At 43.3% G+C, this 20,900-nt stretch overlaps 3 protein-coding genes across 13 annotated transcripts; 2 read left to right on the forward strand and 1 right to left on the reverse strand.

Moving 5' to 3' along the window:
- Positions 1–48: 48 nt before the first annotated feature.
- On the reverse strand, positions 49–1,920 carry ngrn (neugrin, neurite outgrowth associated). 4 transcript variants are annotated; one of them, XM_084679957.1, is made up of 4 exons: positions 1,895–1,920; positions 1,199–1,330; positions 994–1,104; positions 49–785 (listed from the first exon to the last, which is right to left on the reverse strand). In XM_084679957.1, exons 1-4 carry the CDS (start codon positions 1,903–1,905, stop codon positions 182–184), a joined length of 858 nt encoding a protein of 285 aa, XP_084536083.1. In that variant the 5' UTR covers positions 1,906–1,920; the 3' UTR covers positions 49–181. The 4 variants fall into 4 exon arrangements, with proteins under 4 accessions (XP_084536083.1, XP_084536081.1, XP_084536082.1 ...); XM_084679955.1 differs by lacking the exon at positions 1,895–1,920 and adding an exon at positions 1,481–1,688; XM_084679956.1 differs by lacking the exon at positions 1,895–1,920 and adding an exon at positions 1,415–1,607.
- On the forward strand, positions 1,888–7,659 carry nfyal (nuclear transcription factor Y, alpha, like). 7 transcript variants are annotated; one of them, XM_084679946.1, is made up of 10 exons: positions 1,888–2,050; positions 2,764–2,876; positions 3,133–3,216; positions 3,730–3,876; positions 3,979–4,110; positions 4,650–4,752; positions 4,838–5,001; positions 5,463–5,636; positions 6,028–6,135; positions 6,375–7,659. In XM_084679946.1, the coding sequence occupies exons 2-10, from the start codon at positions 2,796–2,798 to the stop codon at positions 6,429–6,431; spliced, it is 1,050 nt and encodes a 349-aa protein (XP_084536072.1). In that variant the 5' UTR covers positions 1,888–2,050; positions 2,764–2,795; the 3' UTR covers positions 6,432–7,659. The 7 variants fall into 7 exon arrangements, with proteins under 7 accessions (XP_084536072.1, XP_084536074.1, XP_084536075.1 ...); XM_084679948.1 differs by having other exon boundaries at positions 6,378–7,659; XM_084679949.1 differs by having other exon boundaries at positions 4,838–4,983.
- A 267-nt stretch (positions 7,660–7,926) lies between these two features.
- On the forward strand, positions 7,927–20,752 carry ahcyl1 (adenosylhomocysteinase-like 1). 2 transcript variants are annotated; one of them, XM_084679944.1, is made up of 17 exons: positions 7,927–8,439; positions 14,320–14,434; positions 14,762–14,905; positions 15,872–15,972; positions 16,093–16,195; positions 16,314–16,408; positions 16,546–16,652; positions 16,854–16,970; positions 17,101–17,164; positions 17,245–17,333; positions 17,480–17,550; positions 17,700–17,794; positions 17,947–18,045; positions 18,321–18,389; positions 18,599–18,677; positions 19,527–19,647; positions 19,830–20,752. In XM_084679944.1, the coding sequence occupies exons 1-17, from the start codon at positions 8,251–8,253 to the stop codon at positions 19,834–19,836; spliced, it is 1,665 nt and encodes a 554-aa protein (XP_084536070.1). In that variant the 5' UTR covers positions 7,927–8,250; the 3' UTR covers positions 19,837–20,752. The 2 variants fall into 2 exon arrangements, with proteins under 2 accessions (XP_084536070.1, XP_084536071.1); XM_084679945.1 differs by lacking the exon at positions 19,830–20,752 and having other exon boundaries at positions 19,527–19,651.
- The last annotated feature ends 148 nt before the right edge of the window (positions 20,753–20,900 follow it).

Genomic DNA, 20,900 nt, shown 5'->3' on the forward strand with positions numbered 1-20,900 from the left:
ACAAGACTGTTTAAGTTTGTCAACATGAACAAATACAGAACTACAGACTTTGCTGCTTTCAACTCCTGTCAACTGTAATTGACACAGTGCTTTATTAGGTTCCATCAGTGTAAGTATTTTGATATTTTCAAGGTTGTGATACATTAACAAAAAAAGAACAAAGAAAATTAACATTCAAGCGTCAGATTCTGTACAAGAAATTGCCATCACTGTCAAAGAATTCATTCCCATCCTGAGTCACTGGACAGGACTTTGGGAACATCATAAGTTCCTCCAGTTGTTCCTCTGAAAACACCATTCCATCCCAGACCTCCTCATCATCATCATCATCATCATCCTCAAAAACATTGTCCACCATACCCTCCTTGTTCGCTCTTGGCAGCTCTGTAACTGAGGTGTGTTTACTCAAAACAGGAAGTGAACCTCTATTGTGGGTAGGCAAGGAAGCAAGAGCAGTGCCACTTCCAGTAGCCAGGGACTTTGCACCATCGTCACAGGGCGTAAGACTGGAGCAAGCCAGGGCCACCAGAGCAACAGACGCTCCAGCTGGCAGCATGGCTGGTGAGTCCGTAGGCAGCTGCAACCTGCCCAGGCCTGGTTTTCTGCCCACAGATAGAGCCTGCTGGTGGACTTTCGCCAGCACACTGGCGTCTTGCTTAACCTTCCTCTCTGGAGGCGCAGTGAACTTGCTCTGCAGGATCCTGCGGATGACATCAGAGCTGACAGAGAATCCCTCTGCCAGGCGCTCTACAGTCCACTCCTCCGGCTCCGCCTGCTTCAGATACCTGGAGCAGCATGTGTGTGACAGGTCAAATATCAAATATGTATTGATATAAATCATATTGGTACTAATTAAGGATATTTATAAACTATGTTTGATATTAAACTGGATGTCAAAGGACAGACCAGAGTTGCAATACATTTACTGTTATAAATGGTGACACGAAGGGATTTCAGTTGTATTTCAGGCAAGTGTGCCCTGCTGTTTCTCACCTTATCTGCTCCATAGCATCCCAGGTCAGGTTCCTCTCTGGAGCACCTTTTGGGGTCATGTGTCTTTTGACTTTATGGTACTTCAAAGTCTTCTGCTTTTTCCTCTCTTGACTGAAACAGATATTTTCGGACAGTTATTCGTGCTATCAATGTGAGACAATTAATGTTACTGATTTGCTAAATAGGTATAGTATCAGTCTCTCACGTGACTATGGCCTGGAGCCTGTCCTCCACATCTTCCATCTGTGAATCATCTTCAAACAGATCATCCCTCTGTCTTGGTCTGTGGTTTGCAACACGGTCGACGTTGCTTTGCCCCTTCCAGACTTTCGCGTCTCTGCTTGCGTGACAAATGCTCAGACAAGTTACTCTGGACATGACAAACTGTGAACTAAGCCGAGAGGCCAAAAAGGACACCAACCTGCGAGACATGCTAAGGGTCAGTTAGCGATACCTATGTAAAATATTTTCATCTGAACTAACTTACTGCATACTATACGTTTTTGACAAGTTAAGCACAGGTTGTGTTGAATATTCGTTTTTCATGACTAACAATATAGATCAAGCAAATAGGTAAGACTGCTGAGCAAGAAATGTTAACACTTGAATGTCAGTGAATGTCTCGTGTATATCAAACGACATCCGTAAATATTATTGTTGCGAATGCTGATTTTCACGATGGCGCCACCTGCTGGAGCGGAATGCTTTTACGGGTCATTTGACAAGAGGGTTATTCCGATGATGAGAAAATGTAGGCTATTCGACATAACGAAGGTCACTAGTCGAAATAAAAATCATATAAAATCGTATATCTTTACTATTCTTATAGTTTCTGGTGATCTTTCAGCCAGGGTTATGTGGCTTAACGATCCGGCAGTAGAAAGCTGGTAAACTGTTTCACCTAGTGGACATAGAAGGGAAATGGACGTGATGTATTCATGCACCTCCTCCACGTCGCAGTTGTTTCATTTGCGCCATTTTGTTCGCTGACTTTGGTGATTGGGTTTAGAAAGCTGTACTGGAGCCAATCAGAAGGGAACCGGACAGCGAAGAAACGGTAAGGGAGGCCCAATTGAAGGCATTGGTAGTTGTCAGCACGGATTGGTTTGCTATTGACCAACCAAATTACTATCCCATCAAAATGCAGGAATTAAATAGCAATTGGAGTTCAACAGCACGGTGTGAATAATAACAATACATACAGTCTAGACGTCCAACACTCTTTGAAAGCATGGTTACCTACTGCTGTATGTAGCTAGCTAAATAGTAGATTCGCTAATGTTAGCATGCCAGTTTGACCAGACCAAATGCACTTGCGTAAGTTATCGCCAGTTAGCTAGCTTGATAGCCACGTCAACGTTGGATAACTATCAAAAGCAGTCATGTGTCAAACAATGGCTAGTACTAGAACAAAGGCTTGTACAACATACACATTGGGAGAATAGTCTCTGGGTAATGCAGCCATATGGTCTAAGCAATTAATAATTAGCCTGCTAGAAACTGGCAGCGCCGAAATGATGGAACAAAGTTTGTGCGCAGTTTGTCTGCCAAACTGAATGCACTCTGTATCACCACTCTGTCCAGTTGCGAGATCCATCACTAGTTTCCCCGACATCCATACAGACTGTTCTGTTCAACAAGAGTGCGTGGATAATTAAACGTGCAGTGCTATGTTTGATATTGTGTTTAATATGTCTATGTATTTTATGTAACAAATGTATCACAAAGTTCCCATTTCCAATTTTAATCGGTAGATTTCTTTCTCCACAGTTTGTCAGTAAGGATAGTAATATTACACAACCATGGAGCAGTACACCACTGCCACAACCACAACAGGGGAGCAGATCATTGTGCAGACTTCCAATGGGCAAATCCAACAACAGGTGAGGTCACGTGTTATATCCTGAAATAGATCCCTAACACCAATGTCTTTACTAAACTACTAGCCTCCCAAGCCTGCTTGAGAACACGTTGTGAATTTAGTTTCTAAAACCCTTTCAGTTACACAAACCCTAATTTACATGCAGCACCCGAACAAAACGAATGGTACCGTCGCACCCAACCATGACTAAGACTTCTGGGATATGTAGTCATACAGTGTCAACCTACAACTAGAGCTATATGCCACCCTGCTTACAGGCACAGGGTACTGTGACGGCTGTACAGCTGCAGACCGAGGCCCCGGTCGTAACTGCCTCGGGCCAGCAGGTGCAGACACTCCAGGTAGTGGTGTGACCGCCGCCCTGTGTCACAGTGTCTTCTCAGTGCTGCATGACTCCATTACCCATCTTCCACTGCTGTGAACCACCTCCATGCATGCTATGGCTGCATGCCTCTCAGCCTAGCAGAGTCTAATACTACAGGCTTAGTTTCCATCACTCATGGCAGCCAACAGCATCTCAGACCAGGAGCTGTTCTCCAGTCAGACAGGCCCCACGTACTGACGATCTAAAACATGTGTCCATACTCATTGTACATCCACCTGGCTGTTTCCTGGCACTGAACTTTCCTGTTCTTCACGCCACTGTGCAATCTATTTACTCAACTGTCTTTGCAAAATATCACTGTGGTCTCATCTCAGTGGCATTTTGTGCAAACGAATTCAGTGACTGAATTCAGAAGATACACTAACCTCAACAACATACTGGCTGTGATATAATTTATAGGCTATGATATTAATCTTCCGATTATGTGAATGACTGCATTATCACTGACTCCCCTCCCCTCTCGCCCCAGGTCCAAGGCCAACCTCTAATGGTGCAGGTGAGTGGAGGGCAGCTAATCACATCGTCAGGGCAACCCATCATGGTACAGGCCATGTCAGGGGGGCAAGGCCAAACCATCATGCAGGTCCCTGTGTCTGGGGCACAAGGACTCCAACAGGTGAGGAAGTGAATTTAGTGATCCCTGAAAATGAATTTGTCATGCATGTGCATGCTTACAATACCTGTGTGTGTGTGTGTGTGTGTGTGTGTGTGTGTGCAGATCCAGCTGCTTCAGCCAGGGCAGATCCAGTTGCAGGGGGGTCAGACGTTGCAGCTGCAGGGCCAGCAGGGTCAGCCCCAGCAGATCATCATTCAGCAGCCCCAGACAGCCATCACCGCTGGACAGAACCAGGTAGAACCAGAACCAGCACACACAAGGCTGCTGTTTTCACCACCACTGTCCTTCCCACTTCATTAGAAACACCACTGTTTTCCCCTCTTCATTAGAAACACCACTGTCCTTCCCTCTTCATTAGAAACACCACTGTCCTTCCCACTTCATTAGAAACACCCCTGTCTTCCCCTCTTCATTAGAAACACCACTGTCCTTCTCACTTTATTAGAAACACCACTGTCTTCCCTCTTCATTAGAAACACCACTGTCCTTCCCTCTTCATTAGAAACACCACTGTCCTTCCCACTTCATTAGAAACACCCCTGTCTTCCGTCCTCATTAGAAACAGCACAGTCCTTCCCTCTTCATTAGAAACACCACTGTCGCATAAAACCAAAACATCAGTTTATGCTTATACCCCAGTGTTTACCCAAAATAGGACAATCTAAGAATCTCTCTAAATGAATATATATTGATATGTGTATAAATGTTTGTTTTGCGTAGACAGCATATGTATGCTCAGTGTGGCTTCTGTCCTGTTTGTGTTTTCCCTGTAGGGCCAGCAGATCAGTTTGCAGGGTCAGCAGCTTGCCCAGACCGCTGATGGACAGACCATTGTCTACCAGCCTGTAAATGCAGATGGCACCGTCCTGCAACAGGGTAAACTTGCATATGACTATCAAAAAGCTTTGCATATATATTTACATATAGAGAAGATAAAGACAATGGTCTCCGTCGTCCACAGGAATGATTACCATCCCAGCCTCCAGCCTGGCAGGTGCCCAGATCGTACAGGCAGGGGGCACCAACACCTCCAACAGCGGGCAGGGTACTGTGACCGTCACCCTGCCAGTCCAGGGTAACATGGTCAATGCAGGTGGAATGGTCATGGTAAGACCCTCTACAGAGGTACCCGGCATCTTCTTATCTAGCCTCCGTCACGGTGTGGGGTGTGTGTAGTGTGTAGTGTTCTGGAGCACAAATGTGGGGAAATGAGGGCACCTCATTTAATCGGGCACCTTTGATTTGTAAGTGGAAGATATTTTGATTCAAATTCCTCAAAATTGCATGAGAGAATAGCGGATAAGATGATGAAATTTGGAAATTCTTTGTTTTTTCCTGTTATACAGTAATTTCTAATTTATTTGTACTTTAATCAAATTATTTTTGTGTTGTTTGGATAATGTTGCATTAACATTGCCTGAGACCTGACTCTTCGTGTTGAAAACATTTCATGGATGAGGTTTGCCTTGTGTTTCTGTGCATGCTATTTGTAAGGTTGTGTTAAAGTTTAGTTTCTATTAACAGTTCTAATTAGTGTTTGCGTGTGTGTGTGTGCTTGTGTGTGTGTGTGTTTGTCTGCTTCTCAGATGGTTCCTGGCGGTGGCACAGTTCCAGCCATGCAGCGTATTCCCCTGCCTGGGGCTGAGATGCTGGAGGAGGAGCCTCTGTACGTCAATGCCAAGCAGTACCACCGCATCCTGAAGAGACGGCAGGCCCGCGCCAAGCTGGAGGCTGAGGGCAAGATCCCCAAAGAGAGGAGGGTGAGGACATGGAACCCCACTGGGGAAACCACTCACTCTGGACCATTCTGGATTCCCTGCATGGTTCTTGATATTCCAAAGTGGAATTTTGATTGTTCCGGAACGACAACACAACAACAAGCCAGATCCGACACTTTGAAGAATGTGCTGTCACACGGCTTTCTACAACTAATGAACACAGAAAAAACTTTTATTGTATTTTATTGGAATACTTTATTATTCCTGAAAATAAATTAGTTTGTCACACAGGCAATGGTAATGTAACTTTGGTGTGCTTGAGAAATGTATATTATTTCAGGTTTTAATTGTAAAGAAAAAATAGCTTGTTCAGACAAGTTTGACCAACTTTATCTAACATGGTCTAACGGATCTCTCCCCTTGACTTACACAGAAATATCTTCATGAGTCACGTCATCGCCATGCTATGGCAAGGAAACGGGGAGACGGAGGTCGTTTCTTCTCTCCCAAGGAGAAAGAGGAGATGGCGCTGGCCCTGCAGGTAAGAAGAATTTGCCTGGCTAAAACCTCGACACTGGCTGTGTTCCACTTCTCCTTCAAACAACCACGTTCAATACTATTCCTCTACCATACTCTAAAACAAAGACCTGTCATGTACAACTCGTAGTTAAGCTACAATAGCTGGCATTGCAACTTTAAGCCTGATACAGGCAGAATGAGGATGATGCAGTACAGAACATATTTGACTGATCACGTCCCTTTGCTGTTGTCCCCCCCAAGCAGGCCCAGGCCCAGGCAGCAGACGAGACCGTGGCCCAGATGATCCGGGTTTCGTAGCACCAACACCACCCATCCCTGAACACCACCCTACCTGAGATCCATCCATCACTGAACACCACCCTACCTGCGATCCATCCATCACTGAACACCACCCTACCTGCGATCCATCCATCACTGAACACCACCCTACCTGAGATCCATCCATCACTAAACATCACCCTACCTGAGATCCATCCATCACTGAACACCACCTTACCTGAGATCCATCCATACCTGAACACCACCCTACCTAAAATCCATCTGACACCCAACCTTGCAACACTCTCTCTCTACCCTTGGATCTACCTACCTACCCCTGTCCTCATCCTAAACCCCCCCTGGCTATGGTTACTCTGTTGATCACTGTGGTTTGTAGCCTCTGAGCTTCTAAACGCCCAGGTCTTCCAAAGCTGGGTTTGGTGGCTGTTGAGTCTATGGATTCTGCTCTGATCCCCTTGATTAAGAAGGATGCTCAGCTGCCGATACCCAACACCAAGATGCTAACTGCTAATCAGGATGTATTAGTGTTATAATTTGAGGATTACTACTGTGACAATGATGAACGTTTGCATTACTGGAACTGTGACTATACCCATTTCCACCCTGGAAACTAACTTGGAAGAGAGATCTAGAAAGCCATAGGTCCAGCTAGTCAGTTCAATCAATTGGTTTGCTGAAGAAATCCTATTGTGTCTATTCAGATGCAAACCAAGAATTTGTTTTTGAAATGCAGGGATTGTTCATTAATTACATTATACATTTATGAAATCATCATTGGGTTACTTTTACCCTTTTATTTTATTTTTTCGAATGCTGATCTGCCAATTTAATTTTTTACCATAGAAGAAAAAAACAAAACACAAAACCCCATGAAGGGAAATAAGATATTGGTATCTAGACAAACTTCTTGTATATTTTGGAAATTTGTGTGCACTCAATTATCATTGCCCAATTTTCTGTATTGGGGAATGTATTTTATATTAACCTTTTTCAAAAGATAAATAGATGTGTGTTGTGTGACAGTGAGGTGTTATAGATAACACATACCCATTGTAAAGTCATCAGACCCACTTGACATTATTTCTTTAGAAGCGGGTCGTTTTTTGTCGAAAAAGACGAAAGGTTTTTACCCGCGCGATGCTGTCCTTTAAGGATACGCTAATAGATGTATTTTTTGTGGTTGACCAGTTGGTTTGACAGTGAAATCTCCATGCAATGTTATGTTCATAAAATCATTAGACTTAGACTTGGGTTTGTAGTCATTTATTTTTACGCTGTTGTCTGTGTTATTGCATACTTAGTCTTAAATTATAACCATGCAGTCCTAAGGGGCTTGCACTCTGCACCAATGTACACGTTCACCAACAGTTTGATGTGACGTTTGTCTGTAGGCTATTAAATAGGCTACAGTGTATTCAAAGTGGACCTAACGTTATGCTTTTGTGTATAACAGCGCTCTGCAGGACTGTACCTCAAATGGTCTCGTTTGCCTATACAACTGATAGGTAGCTGATTGGACGAGTACCGTGTAGTCCGCCCACTTGTTAAGGTGACAGCTCCATAGAAACGCCCCATGTTGATGCTGCTGTCAGTGGATACAAGCCGACCTGGACAAGAAAAAGTGTAACCACTCCTTTTTACAAGTAACGACGATAATAATCACACTGTGTTACTTATTATTCAACCGATATTTGTTGTATTTATCACAGCATAGGCTGTTATCCGATATAAATTTCCGAGCAGCACGAAGCTTAGAAGGCTAAGAGGTATCCCCACTATAGCACGCCGGACATAATCAGAATTTTCCTGTGAAAGGTTGGAAGAACACCTGAATGAAATGACAGACTCGGTTGTTGACGGGATGCTGGACGTTAAACAAGCTACAAAATATGTCAAAGAAAGCGAGAACGTTGCAGAAAAGTATTCTGCTATGACCGTGAGCAAAAATAGCGACATGAACATGAACGTGGGCGAATTGCCCTCTGCGGCATTCACTGCAGTCCCCACTCTCAAATCTGTTAAAAAGGTACGTAATGATCATCTTCACTGTAACAGTGTGATGGGACTTGTGAGGAAACCGCAATGGGTGCAGCTTAAAGCAGTAATATTGCATGGACATTGGCATTTCATTAGTCTGACTATCCAGTTCATTACATAAAAAATGTGTTTGTTTATTTTTGTCATTTGTTTCGTTATAAAGGTAGGCTTAAGCCCCCTGCAAATTCCTCGAAAGTGCATTCTTCAAAACACTAGTGTCCCAAGTGAATTGGGATTTGCTGATTACTTATTCCTTAAGGTTACTTCAACTGGCAACTCCTTTTCTTCATTAATAACTCAAATGAAAGAAACAGTCATTGTGGCATTCAGACTCAGATCACCAAAACAAACAACTATATCACACGAAACACGTTTCAGTATGGGGTGATGCAGGCGTGATTGTCATGACCCAGCTTCTGAATATACTCTATTTTTTCCGGGGAGCACTGCAAAGTCCAGTAGGAATCCTAAGATGGGTACAGGGCATAAAGAGAGAAGATTCAAGGTTTGAGCCGTAGCTTATCAAAGCCAGAACATTGCCTCTGCCCCCTGTCTGGCAGGACATTATGTTTTCTCTGGAGAGAGCCTAAGGGAGTTTGATTTTAAACACATTGATATTGGAAGAATGTGACTCGCTCTTGTGAAAACAAAGCTCTTTATTATGAATCAATTTGAGAACACTTTATCCCTTGTCCAAGTACCTGTTGAGTGTTCTGTTTCTTTGTGAGATGAGCTTTGGGTTAAATTACCCATTAAGACCCTTTCCGTGAGATAGTAACATACTATCACATGGCAAGTTTAGGTATAAGGGTTGATTGAACAACACTCTCACTCAAAATGTTGGAAAATGATAATACGTTTCAACAAAGCAGTTTCCTCTCACCAAATCACGGAATAAATTAAATACAGTAAAAAACTAGGGTTAGTTTATTTTACTGTGTCGTTATAGAGAGTAGTTACAGAGAGTAGTTATGCAGTAATGAGAAATTGAAGATTATTCTGCCACTGAAGCCCTACTCTGACACTTGTGTGTATGGATTTATGTGCATGTGTGGTGGCCATGGTATTACTGGTGTCACTCCAAGTGGTTAATGCTCAGCCCAATGTCATACATGCACATTCAATAGCTCCATTAGTCTATTCTATCTTTTATCCAACTGTTATGCAATAGGTCATCCTTCTGAAAGTTCGTTGCTGGCGTTAATTGTATGCTGTACATAATGTATATGCATACTCTTATTTTGATTCTGGAAAGTTTCGAATCTCAAACAAGAATTAGACATGCACACATGGTGTTTTAATGTCTGAGTCTTGGCTAACACACTTACAGTAAGTCAAGGTCAAATCCAGGTGCCTGCAAGATTCCATCAAGCCATACCGTGAAATGTAGAATACTTGCACTAGAACACAATGAAATTTGAACCCAAGTATACATATTTAGGAAGTGTTTACTGTGAAATCAATGTGCACATGGTTCTATTTTGAAAACAACAGGAAATGTGTCATGCTCATAGCGTGTGACCATAGGTGTAGGAGTCATGTTTAAAGTGTCTATAAGCTGAGAAATATGACATGTCCATACCGACTGGTCCTGGGCATTTTCCCTGCTTCTTTCAAGACACATGCTGGCTTTCACCCAGGCTGTTCTCAAGCCAACCTGTCTTATCGCTGCCATACTCCATGACCTTGAGCTTGCTTTCATATTCTTCGATGTCCTCCAGGTATTCTCCTCACAAACGTTCAACAAGAGCACAACAGGATCCTACTGCTGTAGGGCTGCTTTGCGAGTGTGGACATAGCAGCCCTATCCAGTGCGTCAGTTAATAACGTTCAATCCCATCTGTGTTGTGAAAGAAGGGTCCCATCATTATGAAGGTCAGACAGTTTGTAGGAAGGATTATCACCCTGTTTCTCACAACACTTGTAAGCTGTCACGCTGCTGTGGAACTAGACAGCTGACGCCAACACTGGGCTGGTGTCCTAACCTCACAAACTTGACTTCACTAATTCTCGATTCCAGTTATGCTGAAGCAGAAGTTTTGCCATGGTGGTGACAGATCGATGACTTGTGGTTCACAGTTTTCCAAACTGTTATTTATGTAAGATTAGAGCCGAGGGGGTGGGGGGGGTGGGGGGGGGGAGAAGCATTAGCCTCTTGTTAAGGCTTTTCCTTAGCCATGTGTGTTTGTGGATTAATGGTGCAGTCAGAGGGTGGGCATGGTATTAGTGGTGTCACTCCAAGTGGTTAATGCTCAGCCCAATGTCCCATTCACCATCACCGGGCCAAAGTCTATGGGCCTGAGCATTCATCTGAGACAGGAAGAGACACAGAGAAAGAGTATGAGGAGCTGGTGGTCCTTTAGGCTATATAGGAGAGAATGTGACCCAAAGGCCTGAGGATGCTGGAAGCTTATGCAAACATTGTTAAATTCTCCCTCAATCCTGTTTTTATTTGTAGTCCTGGCAAGGAACGTTGCGTGAACGTGATCCTCTGAGAGAGTACAGTTTGTGTTTGTGTGTTTATGTGTTCAGAGTCTGTTCTTCCCTGATCTATAACATCATCTCTAATATCGGAGCTGCTTGTCAAGGGCATAGACAGACGTAGGGAGAGAAGAGGGCTGGTCTGTTTGGACACCGCCACGCTAAAAGGATGGTAATCAGTCAGGCCCTCCTTTAGTCTCAGCACCAACCCCAATCCTAACCCTGCCCCTATCTGGCAGTGTACAGTGATAATAACATCGGGGCCACCTAGCACCATCCCTCAGAAGACACAGCAGGCTGAGAGAGAGGCAGGAACATAGACCAGACGATGGCAGCTATGGCACACCACAGGCAGGGTCACAGTCACGGGCACGGGCACGGGCATGGAAAAGAACGGGTAAGTCATGGATTTAGGCTGAAGCTTCTAACAGTTTTTTGGATGTCATATTTCAGACATGAATGTCAAGGAAGAATGAATGTCTTCTGAAAGTGAAATACTTTTGCTGCTCGTAGGCACTCTGCAGCTTTGACTAATATCTGTTCACCTTTACTTTAATTATATTTGGATTTCCTTATGTAGAGCATTTTAACAGTGGTGGTTGGCAGCCGATCAAATATGAGCGAGACCAACAGAATCCTTTTAATTTACTGACTGAGACTTTTAATAAGACAAACTGCTGGACAATTAGACATCTGCAAAACGCTGTAAATATTTCTTTTAGTGTCTTTAATTTCTTTGGAATATAACTACTACAGTAGCCTTTTTATGTTGTGAACAAAGATATAAATCACAATTTTTATCGTTTTTATTTCTATAACTGATTTTTTTTTTATGTCAAAAGAGGGTTTCGCAGATAAGTGCTTTTTCTATTTTTGCTCGTCTGTCTTTTGAGGTCAGCACAACATTAAAAGGCTTCACAACTCCCCTTGCTTTGAAATCCCAGTCGATTCCTCACCAGTGTGTGCTGGCTCAAAGCAAACAGAACATGCTTTTCAACAGAAATGTGAGGAACAGCGAGAAGCAGCGCCATATTCTCCATGGGGTGTCATGACCTTCTGGTGTTTCATTTGGTTTTATTGTTTAAATGATACTTGACCAAGTGTCAACACAGACTTGGATCTATGTTTTGGGTTAACATAGAACTACAGTACGTAGATGTTTCTGGGATATAATGTTATGACAATCACACCAACCCAGCTAAACTGAATGGAAAGCTTACTGCATTTCACACAAAGAGAAACATTGTTGTGGACACCCTTTTAAAAGCTGAGTACAGTATTTATTGCTATTTGAATGGGTGAGGACCCATGGCTAACTATCCATACAACTTTGATGTTACCTAACTGTTACTCAACCACATTTTTCATGGAATTACCAGTATTGTGTGTTGTGTCAACATACACATCAGCTTTCGGTCTCAACACTCATTTATGAACAGGGCCGGCCCAAGGCATAAGCAAACTAAGCGGCTGCTTAGGGCCCCTGTGGCCACCAGAGGGCCCCCAAGAGCAAATGAAATTACAGTTTAATGTATTATGTAAAAATGTGTATATATATATATATATATTTTTTTATCTGCAACGATAAGCGGCGCAGAGGGGCCCCCAAATCAATTTTGCTTAAGGCCCCATAAAGGCTTGGGCCGGCCCTGTTTATGAATATGAAACAATCCATGCAGCTGACCTTGCAGGGACAATGAACATGAATAGAATCATTGACACAGAGAGTTCTCAAATTATGGATAACAGAGGGGCAACTCTGGAAGCCCTAACCTGATCTAGAGGTGCTTTGTTGGACTGTGGGAGTGGCATTGAAGGCATCATCTTTTGAAGTTAAACAATCTAGGGAACAGAAGTGTGAAGAAACATCCACCAATCCATACAATCTTGAAGATTTTGGATGGTACAGCAATAATTGCCAGAAAGGACTGTTACTGTAAGTTACTGTAAGTACTGTAAGTTATTGCTCACAAAATCATTTGTAAATTGTAATTCTTTGTAAATGTCTACTAGTGACACAGAACGCATAATTTTGCAGAAATCCACCAGTCCCGATGATGATGATGATGTACAATTGATTTCATCCACGTCAGTCATAGCTGGATCTAAAGGCTTGTTGCTTAATGAGTCCCCAGCTCTGTGTAGGAGAGTCAACAATCACATCACATTAGTGGAGGAACAGCAGTACCTTGAGGGTGAGCCGGCTGTGCCTTAGAAACAGACTGGATCCCTTCTGTTTACCAGTCCCAGCGACAGTTCAGGGTCTCTCTCTCCATGCTTCACCAGACTGATGGCTTTCTGTGCCAGTCAGATGTCACCAAAGGACCTGCCCCCTGCCAGCACATGCCTACAGGGGTATAGCACCGCATTCGGCCTTCCCACACCCTCCAGTACCCAGTTTGGCTCGCCTCCACAATGTCCAGTTTGCTCTCCCTAATCTGTCTAATGTTGATAACATGATTGGGGGGCTCCCACATGTTCAGACAGATCTTATCACTGCATGTCCGTGAGCCTGTCAGTGGATTTGTCAGGTGCTAAATTTAGACTGTGCCTCAGAACTGCTACTTTTACACACACCATTGTTTCGCATGGGGCTATTTTTGAGATAAGGTTTTGTTATATGAATAAACGTTGTTTATAGTTAAGCCATTACAGGATGTCTTGTTTAGATTGAGTCTTGAGACAGGATATATATTTACACCAGAAAAAATGTGTTGACATATTACTGTGCACTTATCCTTTTAAACCAGACTTTGACATGGTAACGAGCCATGCAAGAGCGGAACTCTGTGTATTTGAACAAAGCATAAGTCATAGAGCAGGATAGAGTGGTTCAAATGTATTTTGGTCCTACCTCAACACGCACTCACTTTCTCAACAATCTCAATGATTCATTTGCCCTGTGTGAAGTGGCGAGCTCTGGTGAAACCAGCCCAAGGGTATCAGCTCTGGCGTTTGATAAAGACCACAGCTTGGTGGTTTGGTGACCACAGCTAGTCATAACGGGCACACTGCTTGAATAGTTTAATTAAACATGATTTTACCAGCAGAACTTTGGCAAGCAGTGGATAAGTCTACAAAGTCACTGTTCTCATGTCTGTCAGTGTTGTCCACAGTACAGTTACAGTATGTTGTCATTTGTCACAAAACTTTTACCCAACCTTTTGTGAATTTTCCTAGTATCCGCCACAGTATTATCATATAAACCAAGTCTAAGCCATGCCTAAGACTTATGTTTTTTTTTGTCAATATCCTTTCCAGGGTAACAAACAACCATTATCAAATATAACATGCGAGGTTGTATGATGTAACTAATGCGTTGTTTTGCTGAACAGATCCATTCATGAGATGTTGTTTCTTGTCTTCTTGACATTTGTGTCCCCTGCAGATCCAGTTTGCTAATGCAGAAGACAAGCAGGAGTTCAGCAGATACCCCACTAAGGCAGGCCGACGCTCCCTCTCTCGGTCCATCTCCCAGTCTTCAACAGATAGCTACAGCTCAGGTACTACACACACATACAGTATATTTACTATTCTAACTAGCTGTAAACATGACCCCTACTAAGGTGTAAACGCTACCCCTACTAGCGTGTAAACATTACCCCTACTAACGTGTAAACACTACCCCTACTAGCGTGTAAACATGACCCCTACTAGTGTGTAAACATTACCCCCACTAACGTGTACACATATACTTTGATCTCTTGATGTCCTACTATTCTTGAGGGTGTTTGATTCTTACAAGAACCACACACACACACATTTTCTCTTTTTTTGCCACATCATGAGCATGACCCTTTTCCCACTCTCTCCCTCCCTCCATACCCAAGCTGCCTCGTACTCCGACAGCTCAGATGACGAGACCTCCCCCAGGGACAAGGAACAGGCCAACACCCAGGGCCGCAGCGACTTCTGCGTTAAGAACATCAAACAGGCTGAGTTTGGACGACGGGAGATTGAGATCGCAGAACAAGGTGTGAAATCACTGTGTTTATGTGTTTTTTTTTCTACTCACACATGCACAGAAAGACTACACTTGTGGTATCTACAGTACCTGGCCAGTGATTTGACTGGACTGCGGTTTGTTTTCTCAAAACCCTGAACGGTGAAGGGTCTTTCAAAGTGAATAATACAGAGGGTTATTTTCTCACAGGACTGAGCCAGGGTGCACTGAAAGTTCTCTGAGTTCCTGCAACACGACTCCTGTTCTCTCCTGAGTCCAGGGAATCCTATCATATGGCGTCCATTTTGCTGCCTCTGCATTGTCTGAGTGAATGATTGATACTGAGGCCCTGATGACTCACATGAGCTCATCACCTGGAGTTGTGTCATCACTGTTGTCCAGGAAACAAGACAAGGGCACACTTTGTCTCTCTCTCTCTCTCTCTCTCTCTCTCTCTCTCTCTCTCTCTCTCTCTCTCTCTCTCTCTCTCTCTCTCTCTCTCTCTCTCTCTCTCTCTCACGCTCGCTCGCTCTCACGCTCGCTCGCTCTTACGCTCGCTCTCACGCTTGCTCACTCGCTCACTCTCTCTGGCTCACTCTCAAGCACACACACATGCACACATACTCTCTCTCTCCCCTGTCCCCTGTCCCCCTGCTCTACAGAGGATCGCTGGGGTTGTAGTGAGTAAGTGTTCAGTAAGTGGTCTATATATACGTCTACGTATAGCTGCTTCATGGGGATCAACAGCCGCTGCTGACAGCTCTGTTCCACCAGCCTCCAGTCATTTACTCCACCATTCATATAGTTTCCCTGAATCAAACTCTATCTTTACATAATATATCTTAAACCTTTAGTATTCATGTGCTTTTCCCTCACATGTTACCTTTACCACACACTAGCCTTGATTGTACGCTGTCTTTTTCACTTTACTTCTGTTTGGATTCTCTCTCTTAATTACACTCCACCTTTCTCATCCCTCCCTCCTGCCTATCCACAGACATGTCTGCCCTGATCTCCTTGAGGAAGCGAGCCCAGGGAGAGAAGCCCCTGGCTGGGGCCAAGGTTGTGGGCTGCACCCACATCACTGCTCAGACAGCGGTAGGGGCTTTTTCTTCCATGTATGTTAGCACTCAATTCACCCTTTTGCATTGTGACAGTTTTATACTCATTTATATATATTTTTTCCACATCTTGTGCGTGTGTTCTTGTTGCAATCAGGTTCTGATTGAGACTTTGGTAGCCCTGGGTGCACAGTGTCGCTGGACTGCCTGCAACATCTACTCCACTCAGAATGAGGTGGCAGCTGCCCTAGCAGAGACTGGTGAGACCCCCCCCCCCCACCACCACCCTCACTTCCTCTTTCTTTCTGACTTTCTCTCTGTCTCTGTCACTCTAGCTCTCTGTCCCTACCCAATCTCATTCTTTCTCGACCTCCTCAGGGGTACCTGTGTTTGCGTGGAAGGGCGAGTCGGAGGATGACTTTTGGTGGTGCATCGACCGCTGCGTCAGCAACGATGGCTGGCAGGCCAACATGGTATCAGCATCAGTGGCCCCCATCACAATACAGTGATTTTCTGAATGGATAAATCTACGTTTGCGTGACGATGGCATGCCATCAGATTCTGACTCCTGTTGCTCTGTTGTTCTTTTGATGGTGTTGTGGGTGTGTAGATTCTGGATGATGGGGGGGATCTGACCCACTGGGTTTATAAGAAGCACCCCAGCGTGTTCAAAAAGGCCCGGGGCATTGTGGAGGAGAGCGTCACCGGAGTCCACAGGTTAAATGCAGACACTGAAACAAGTTGAAATGATAAATACTATCATCATTTGATATTCACTTGATATTCATCATGTTAATGTTTATTGATGTAACAAACTGTATGTTTTGTCATATGTAGACGTGTTTTTGTATTCTTTTATAAAATATATATGATTCTTTTTATTGGTTATTCTGATCCTTACACACGGTGTGTACCCAGGTTGTACCAGTTGTCCAAGGCTGGCAAACTGTGTGTCCCTGCCATGAATGTGAACGACTCTGTCACCAAGCAGAAGTTTGACAACCTCTACTGCTGCCGAGAGTCCATTCTGGATGGGTAAATATACGAATATCATGACTTTCACATACAACTATGTATATAAAATTGTTTTAAAATATTTTAATAACCGTTCTATTGCTCTGATGTGACAATAATCCCATCCATAACTTTCCCTGCTGCGTTGTAGTTTGAAGAGGACCACCGACGTGATGTTTGGAGGAAAACAAGTGGTGGTGTGTGGTTATGGAGAGGTGAGACTGGCAGACACCTTGGGCTACATGTCCTGTGGGGTGGTCTCTGTTTGGTCTCACACCAGGATATCTCTCTCTAGGTGGGGAAGGGCTGCTGCACTGCGCTGAAAGCCTTGGGAGCCATTGTGTGCATCACAGAGATCGACCCCATCTGTGCCCTGCAGGGCTGGTGAGGGTTTAGAGCACGATGCTGCTAATCCGATAAAAACACCACTAGGCCGCCAATATCTAGTTTACTGTCTCCCAATACATGTGAATATTTGTTTGTGCAAGTGTTATTTACTGAATAAAGCCCTGCCGTTTGTGTCCACACAGCATGGATGGATTCAGAGTGGTCAAGCTGAATGAAGTCATTCGTCAGATGGACGTAGTGATAACTTGCACAGGTCAATAGAAAATCTGTTCATCTATGTTAACTTTACTTGCTAATAACTGTGGCCCTAACTAAACATATTTGCCTTTGAAAACATTGAATATTCCAGTTGTATGTGAGTGTACAGGAGTAGACAAGTGGGATGTGTTTCTCTGTCCACAGGTAATAAGAATGTAGTGACCAGAGAGCAGCTGGACCGCATGAAGAACGGATGCATTGTGTGCAACATGGGACATTCCAATACTGAGATTGATGTGGTGAGTTTTACAGTTACTGTCCCAAATGAAGGCTGTGTGCGTGTTTGTTTGTGCACGTGTGTGTGTGTGTGTGTGCGGGCATGTGTGTGTGTGTGTGTGTACGAGTGTGTATTGTGCTGTTGCACCAACTCATGCAGCCCCTGTGTCTCCAGGCCAGTCTGCGAAGCCCCGAGCTCACCTGGGAGAGGGTGCGTTCTCAGGTGGACCACGTCATCTGGCCCGACGGCAAGCGAGTTGTCCTCCTGGCCGAGGTAACCAACCACCCCCGCCTCCCCTGGCTTGAACCACACATTTCCCACACTTTCTAGTGACGCAAGACGTTGTTTCTGCCCCACTGTAGCCCGCTCTTCGGTCTTTCCCACCAGCAGGACGTGTGTGTAGTTCCCCGGTGTTCCCTATCCTGCACTGTTGTTTCTTGTTTCTTTGTGTTTTGATTTCAGAGTTCGTAGTCTTGTCTTTCCCAGCACGGTACTTCACACAGCGACACGTATGCTTTGACTCATGTGTCCTCTGTGTGGGTTCTCAGGGTCGGCTGTTGAACCTGAGCTGCTCCACGGTGCCCACGTTTGTCCTGTCCATCACCGCCACCACTCAGGTAAACTATGCTTGTTGAGGTGGACATTTGTGGAAATGAGAAAGCAACAAAAGTGGAAATGTAATATTACTATTATGGGATACTTCTGGGTCAAAGTCGGTTCTTATTATTCCTGCTTCTGACTCCAGAGGTTTGTTGGGTAGGTTTGTGATAGTTGTGGTTTATCTCTGGGAGAATTCTCTGGATGACTGATCGCTGTGTGTGTCCAGGCTCTGGCCCTAATCGAGCTCTTCAATGCTCCAGAGGGCCGCTACAAACAAGATGTCTATCTGTTGCCTAAGAAGATGGGTAAGAGTCTGCATTCAGCTGCAAACACCCCACATGTGTTATTTAATGGGAAACAGAGATGGTGAAACACTCATCCTTAACTCAAGTAGACCTTTCAACCTTTTCAATAAAAAATAATAATAATTCTGTTCAACCTTTCGAAACTTTTTTTTTACACACAGTGACAGAAGATGAGAGAACCAAATACCAAGATGCCACCAAATACAAATTTAAATCTAAAGTAACAAGCCTGGCTTGAACATTTAAGGAGTAGAAAAAAAACGCAGCTAGTTCAGGAGACACTCAGCCCATTTGTTGTATGATCAGTGCTGCTGCCACCCTCCACCATCCCCTTCTCCCCCATGCTGTCTCTATGTTGTATCCACCAGGGGGATTATATCTCTATCGCTCCCTGCCTCATATGTCATGTATGTATGACATGACATATGTGTTGCGTCTAGGAGGCAGGGAGTGCTTCCCTTAAATCATCCACTCTGCCAAAGTTAAATCTACATGTCCATGTCATGTAACAATAAATGCTCAAATCTAATACATGATTGTCTTGACTGAAGTACAGATATTTGTGTAAAAAAAAGTAGGTGAAAGTAAAAAGTTGTCAGAAAAATGCACGTAAATAAAAGCTGACTATTTCACATGTAGGTTTGACAAAAGCCATGGCACATACTGTAGTACGTTTGCACAACGTGAATGTTTTGTCTATCTTTGCCTCACTGTGGCTTAATATCGCCACCTAGTGCTTTAAATCTACAGCTGAATGTTTCAAATTTAGATTTTCAGTTTGAGTTAAAAATGTAGATCTTTTTTTTTTATTTGAATTCCATTGTAGCTCACAAACTTCCTTTCTTCCAGATGAGTATGTGGCCAGCTTGCATCTGCCCAACTTTGATGCCCACCTGACAGAGCTGTCTGACGAGCAGGCGAAGTATATGGGCCTAAATAAGAATGGCCCTTTCAAACCAAACTACTACAGGTAGAGTGTTCCATAATAACCCTTTGTACACCATATATTAGTCGTGTCATATTTATTCTCCATCATTCACCACATGTTAACCATAACCATGAAAGTAAGATTACACATATGAATTGGTTTGGACAGCTTATGTTTGTTAATACATTGATGTATTAATCAAACTCAATCCTCTGTGTTGGCAGGTATTAATGGGAGTTCCCGATGTTGTGCCTGGTGCTATGACCCTCAACACAAAGGCTAAAAGATTGATAAAAGATATTATTTAATTTTGTAAATTGTTATAAAAGGGAATAATTATTTTACTGAATTATTTTACTCCTGAATGTAATAACTTTATAATTATTCCTTCAGGCATTGACATATATACTCACAAAAAAAATACATGTACTGTGTGTTAGAAACAATTATTTTTACATTAAGAAACTATTTTAAGTGTTGATCAAATAATCTTTACAGTGTCTGTCTGAAAATGCCTGCTTGCATGTTCACATCTCTAAATGTACTTATTCAGTTATGTATGCTCAATCTGTAGTATGTTGCTATAGTCAGTTCCTTTGAAATTCATTCTTGGTGCCCAAAAAACTACAAAATAACGATGGTACCATTTAAAAAACATGTTTGTGTTCTGTGATAGTGTCAGACGACTGACCTTTTAAACTGCAGTACATTCCATGAGCTAGAGCCAGGAGTGACCAGGCGTCACGCGCTTTTTTGTGTGTCATTGTAGTCGAAGTGTTCTAAAATCACCTACTGCATTGATGATTCCCATGGGCTTGTATCTGCGTAATTACCTTTTAAGGTTATGGTATGAATGTGCCTTCTGAGCTGCTTACTTTAGCACTTTAATCAGTGAAACCTATTATATTGGTTATGTTGGTATTTGTTAGGAATAATTCGATTATTACACTGGATATGTGCAGTACATCATCAAACGATGTACAGGTTTTCTTTCATTCATAGTCTATTTTGTTCCAATATGATTTTTACATTGTGTGATTAAAAATAATAAATGTCTCAGTAAATGAATATCAGCAATAAACACCATACATATATAGGCTATGTAACATATGTAACAAACGTAAATAAACCTCGATCTATGTCCAAATACCCGTTTTCGAATATCTCCTTTTGTGTAAGAGTAAACAGCAATGTTTATTGGTCACAGGTTTTTTTGCAGAAGGTTCTCGTACGTTCCTAAACATGTTGCACTATTATTGTCTTTCCAGCATGTTCCATCAGACCGCCCAGTGATT

Source organism: Hypomesus nipponensis, chromosome 18 (assembly GCF_054491055.1).
Source record: "Hypomesus nipponensis isolate SF chromosome 18, ASM5449105v1, whole genome shotgun sequence".
NCBI lineage: Eukaryota > Metazoa > Chordata > Actinopteri > Osmeriformes > Osmeridae > Hypomesus > Hypomesus nipponensis.

Coding starts and splice junctions, on each gene's coding strand:
- ngrn (XM_084679954.1), bottom strand. CDS start 1,425: ATGTCTCGCAGGTTGGTGTCCTTTTTGGCCTCTCGGCTTAGTTCACAG. Junction 1,105..1,198: donor AGGCTCCAGGCCATAGTCAC/GTGAGAGACTGA, acceptor TATCTGTTTCAG/TCAAGAGAGGAAAAAGCAGA. Junction 786..993: donor GATGCTATGGAGCAGATAAG/GTGAGAAACAGC, acceptor ATGCTGCTCCAG/GTATCTGAAGCAGGCGGAGC.
- nfyal (XM_084679946.1), top strand. CDS start 2,796: ATGGAGCAGTACACCACTGCCACAACCACAACAGGGGAGCAGATCATT. Junction 3,877..3,978: donor GGGCACAAGGACTCCAACAG/GTGAGGAAGTGA, acceptor GTGTGTGTGCAG/ATCCAGCTGCTTCAGCCAGG. Junction 6,136..6,374: donor AGATGGCGCTGGCCCTGCAG/GTAAGAAGAATT, acceptor GTCCCCCCCAAG/CAGGCCCAGGCCCAGGCAGC.
- ahcyl1 (XM_084679944.1), top strand. CDS start 8,251: ATGACAGACTCGGTTGTTGACGGGATGCTGGACGTTAAACAAGCTACA. Junction 8,440..14,319: donor CTCTCAAATCTGTTAAAAAG/GTACGTAATGAT, acceptor TGTCCCCTGCAG/ATCCAGTTTGCTAATGCAGA. Junction 18,678..19,526: donor TCTGTTGCCTAAGAAGATGG/GTAAGAGTCTGC, acceptor CCTTTCTTCCAG/ATGAGTATGTGGCCAGCTTG.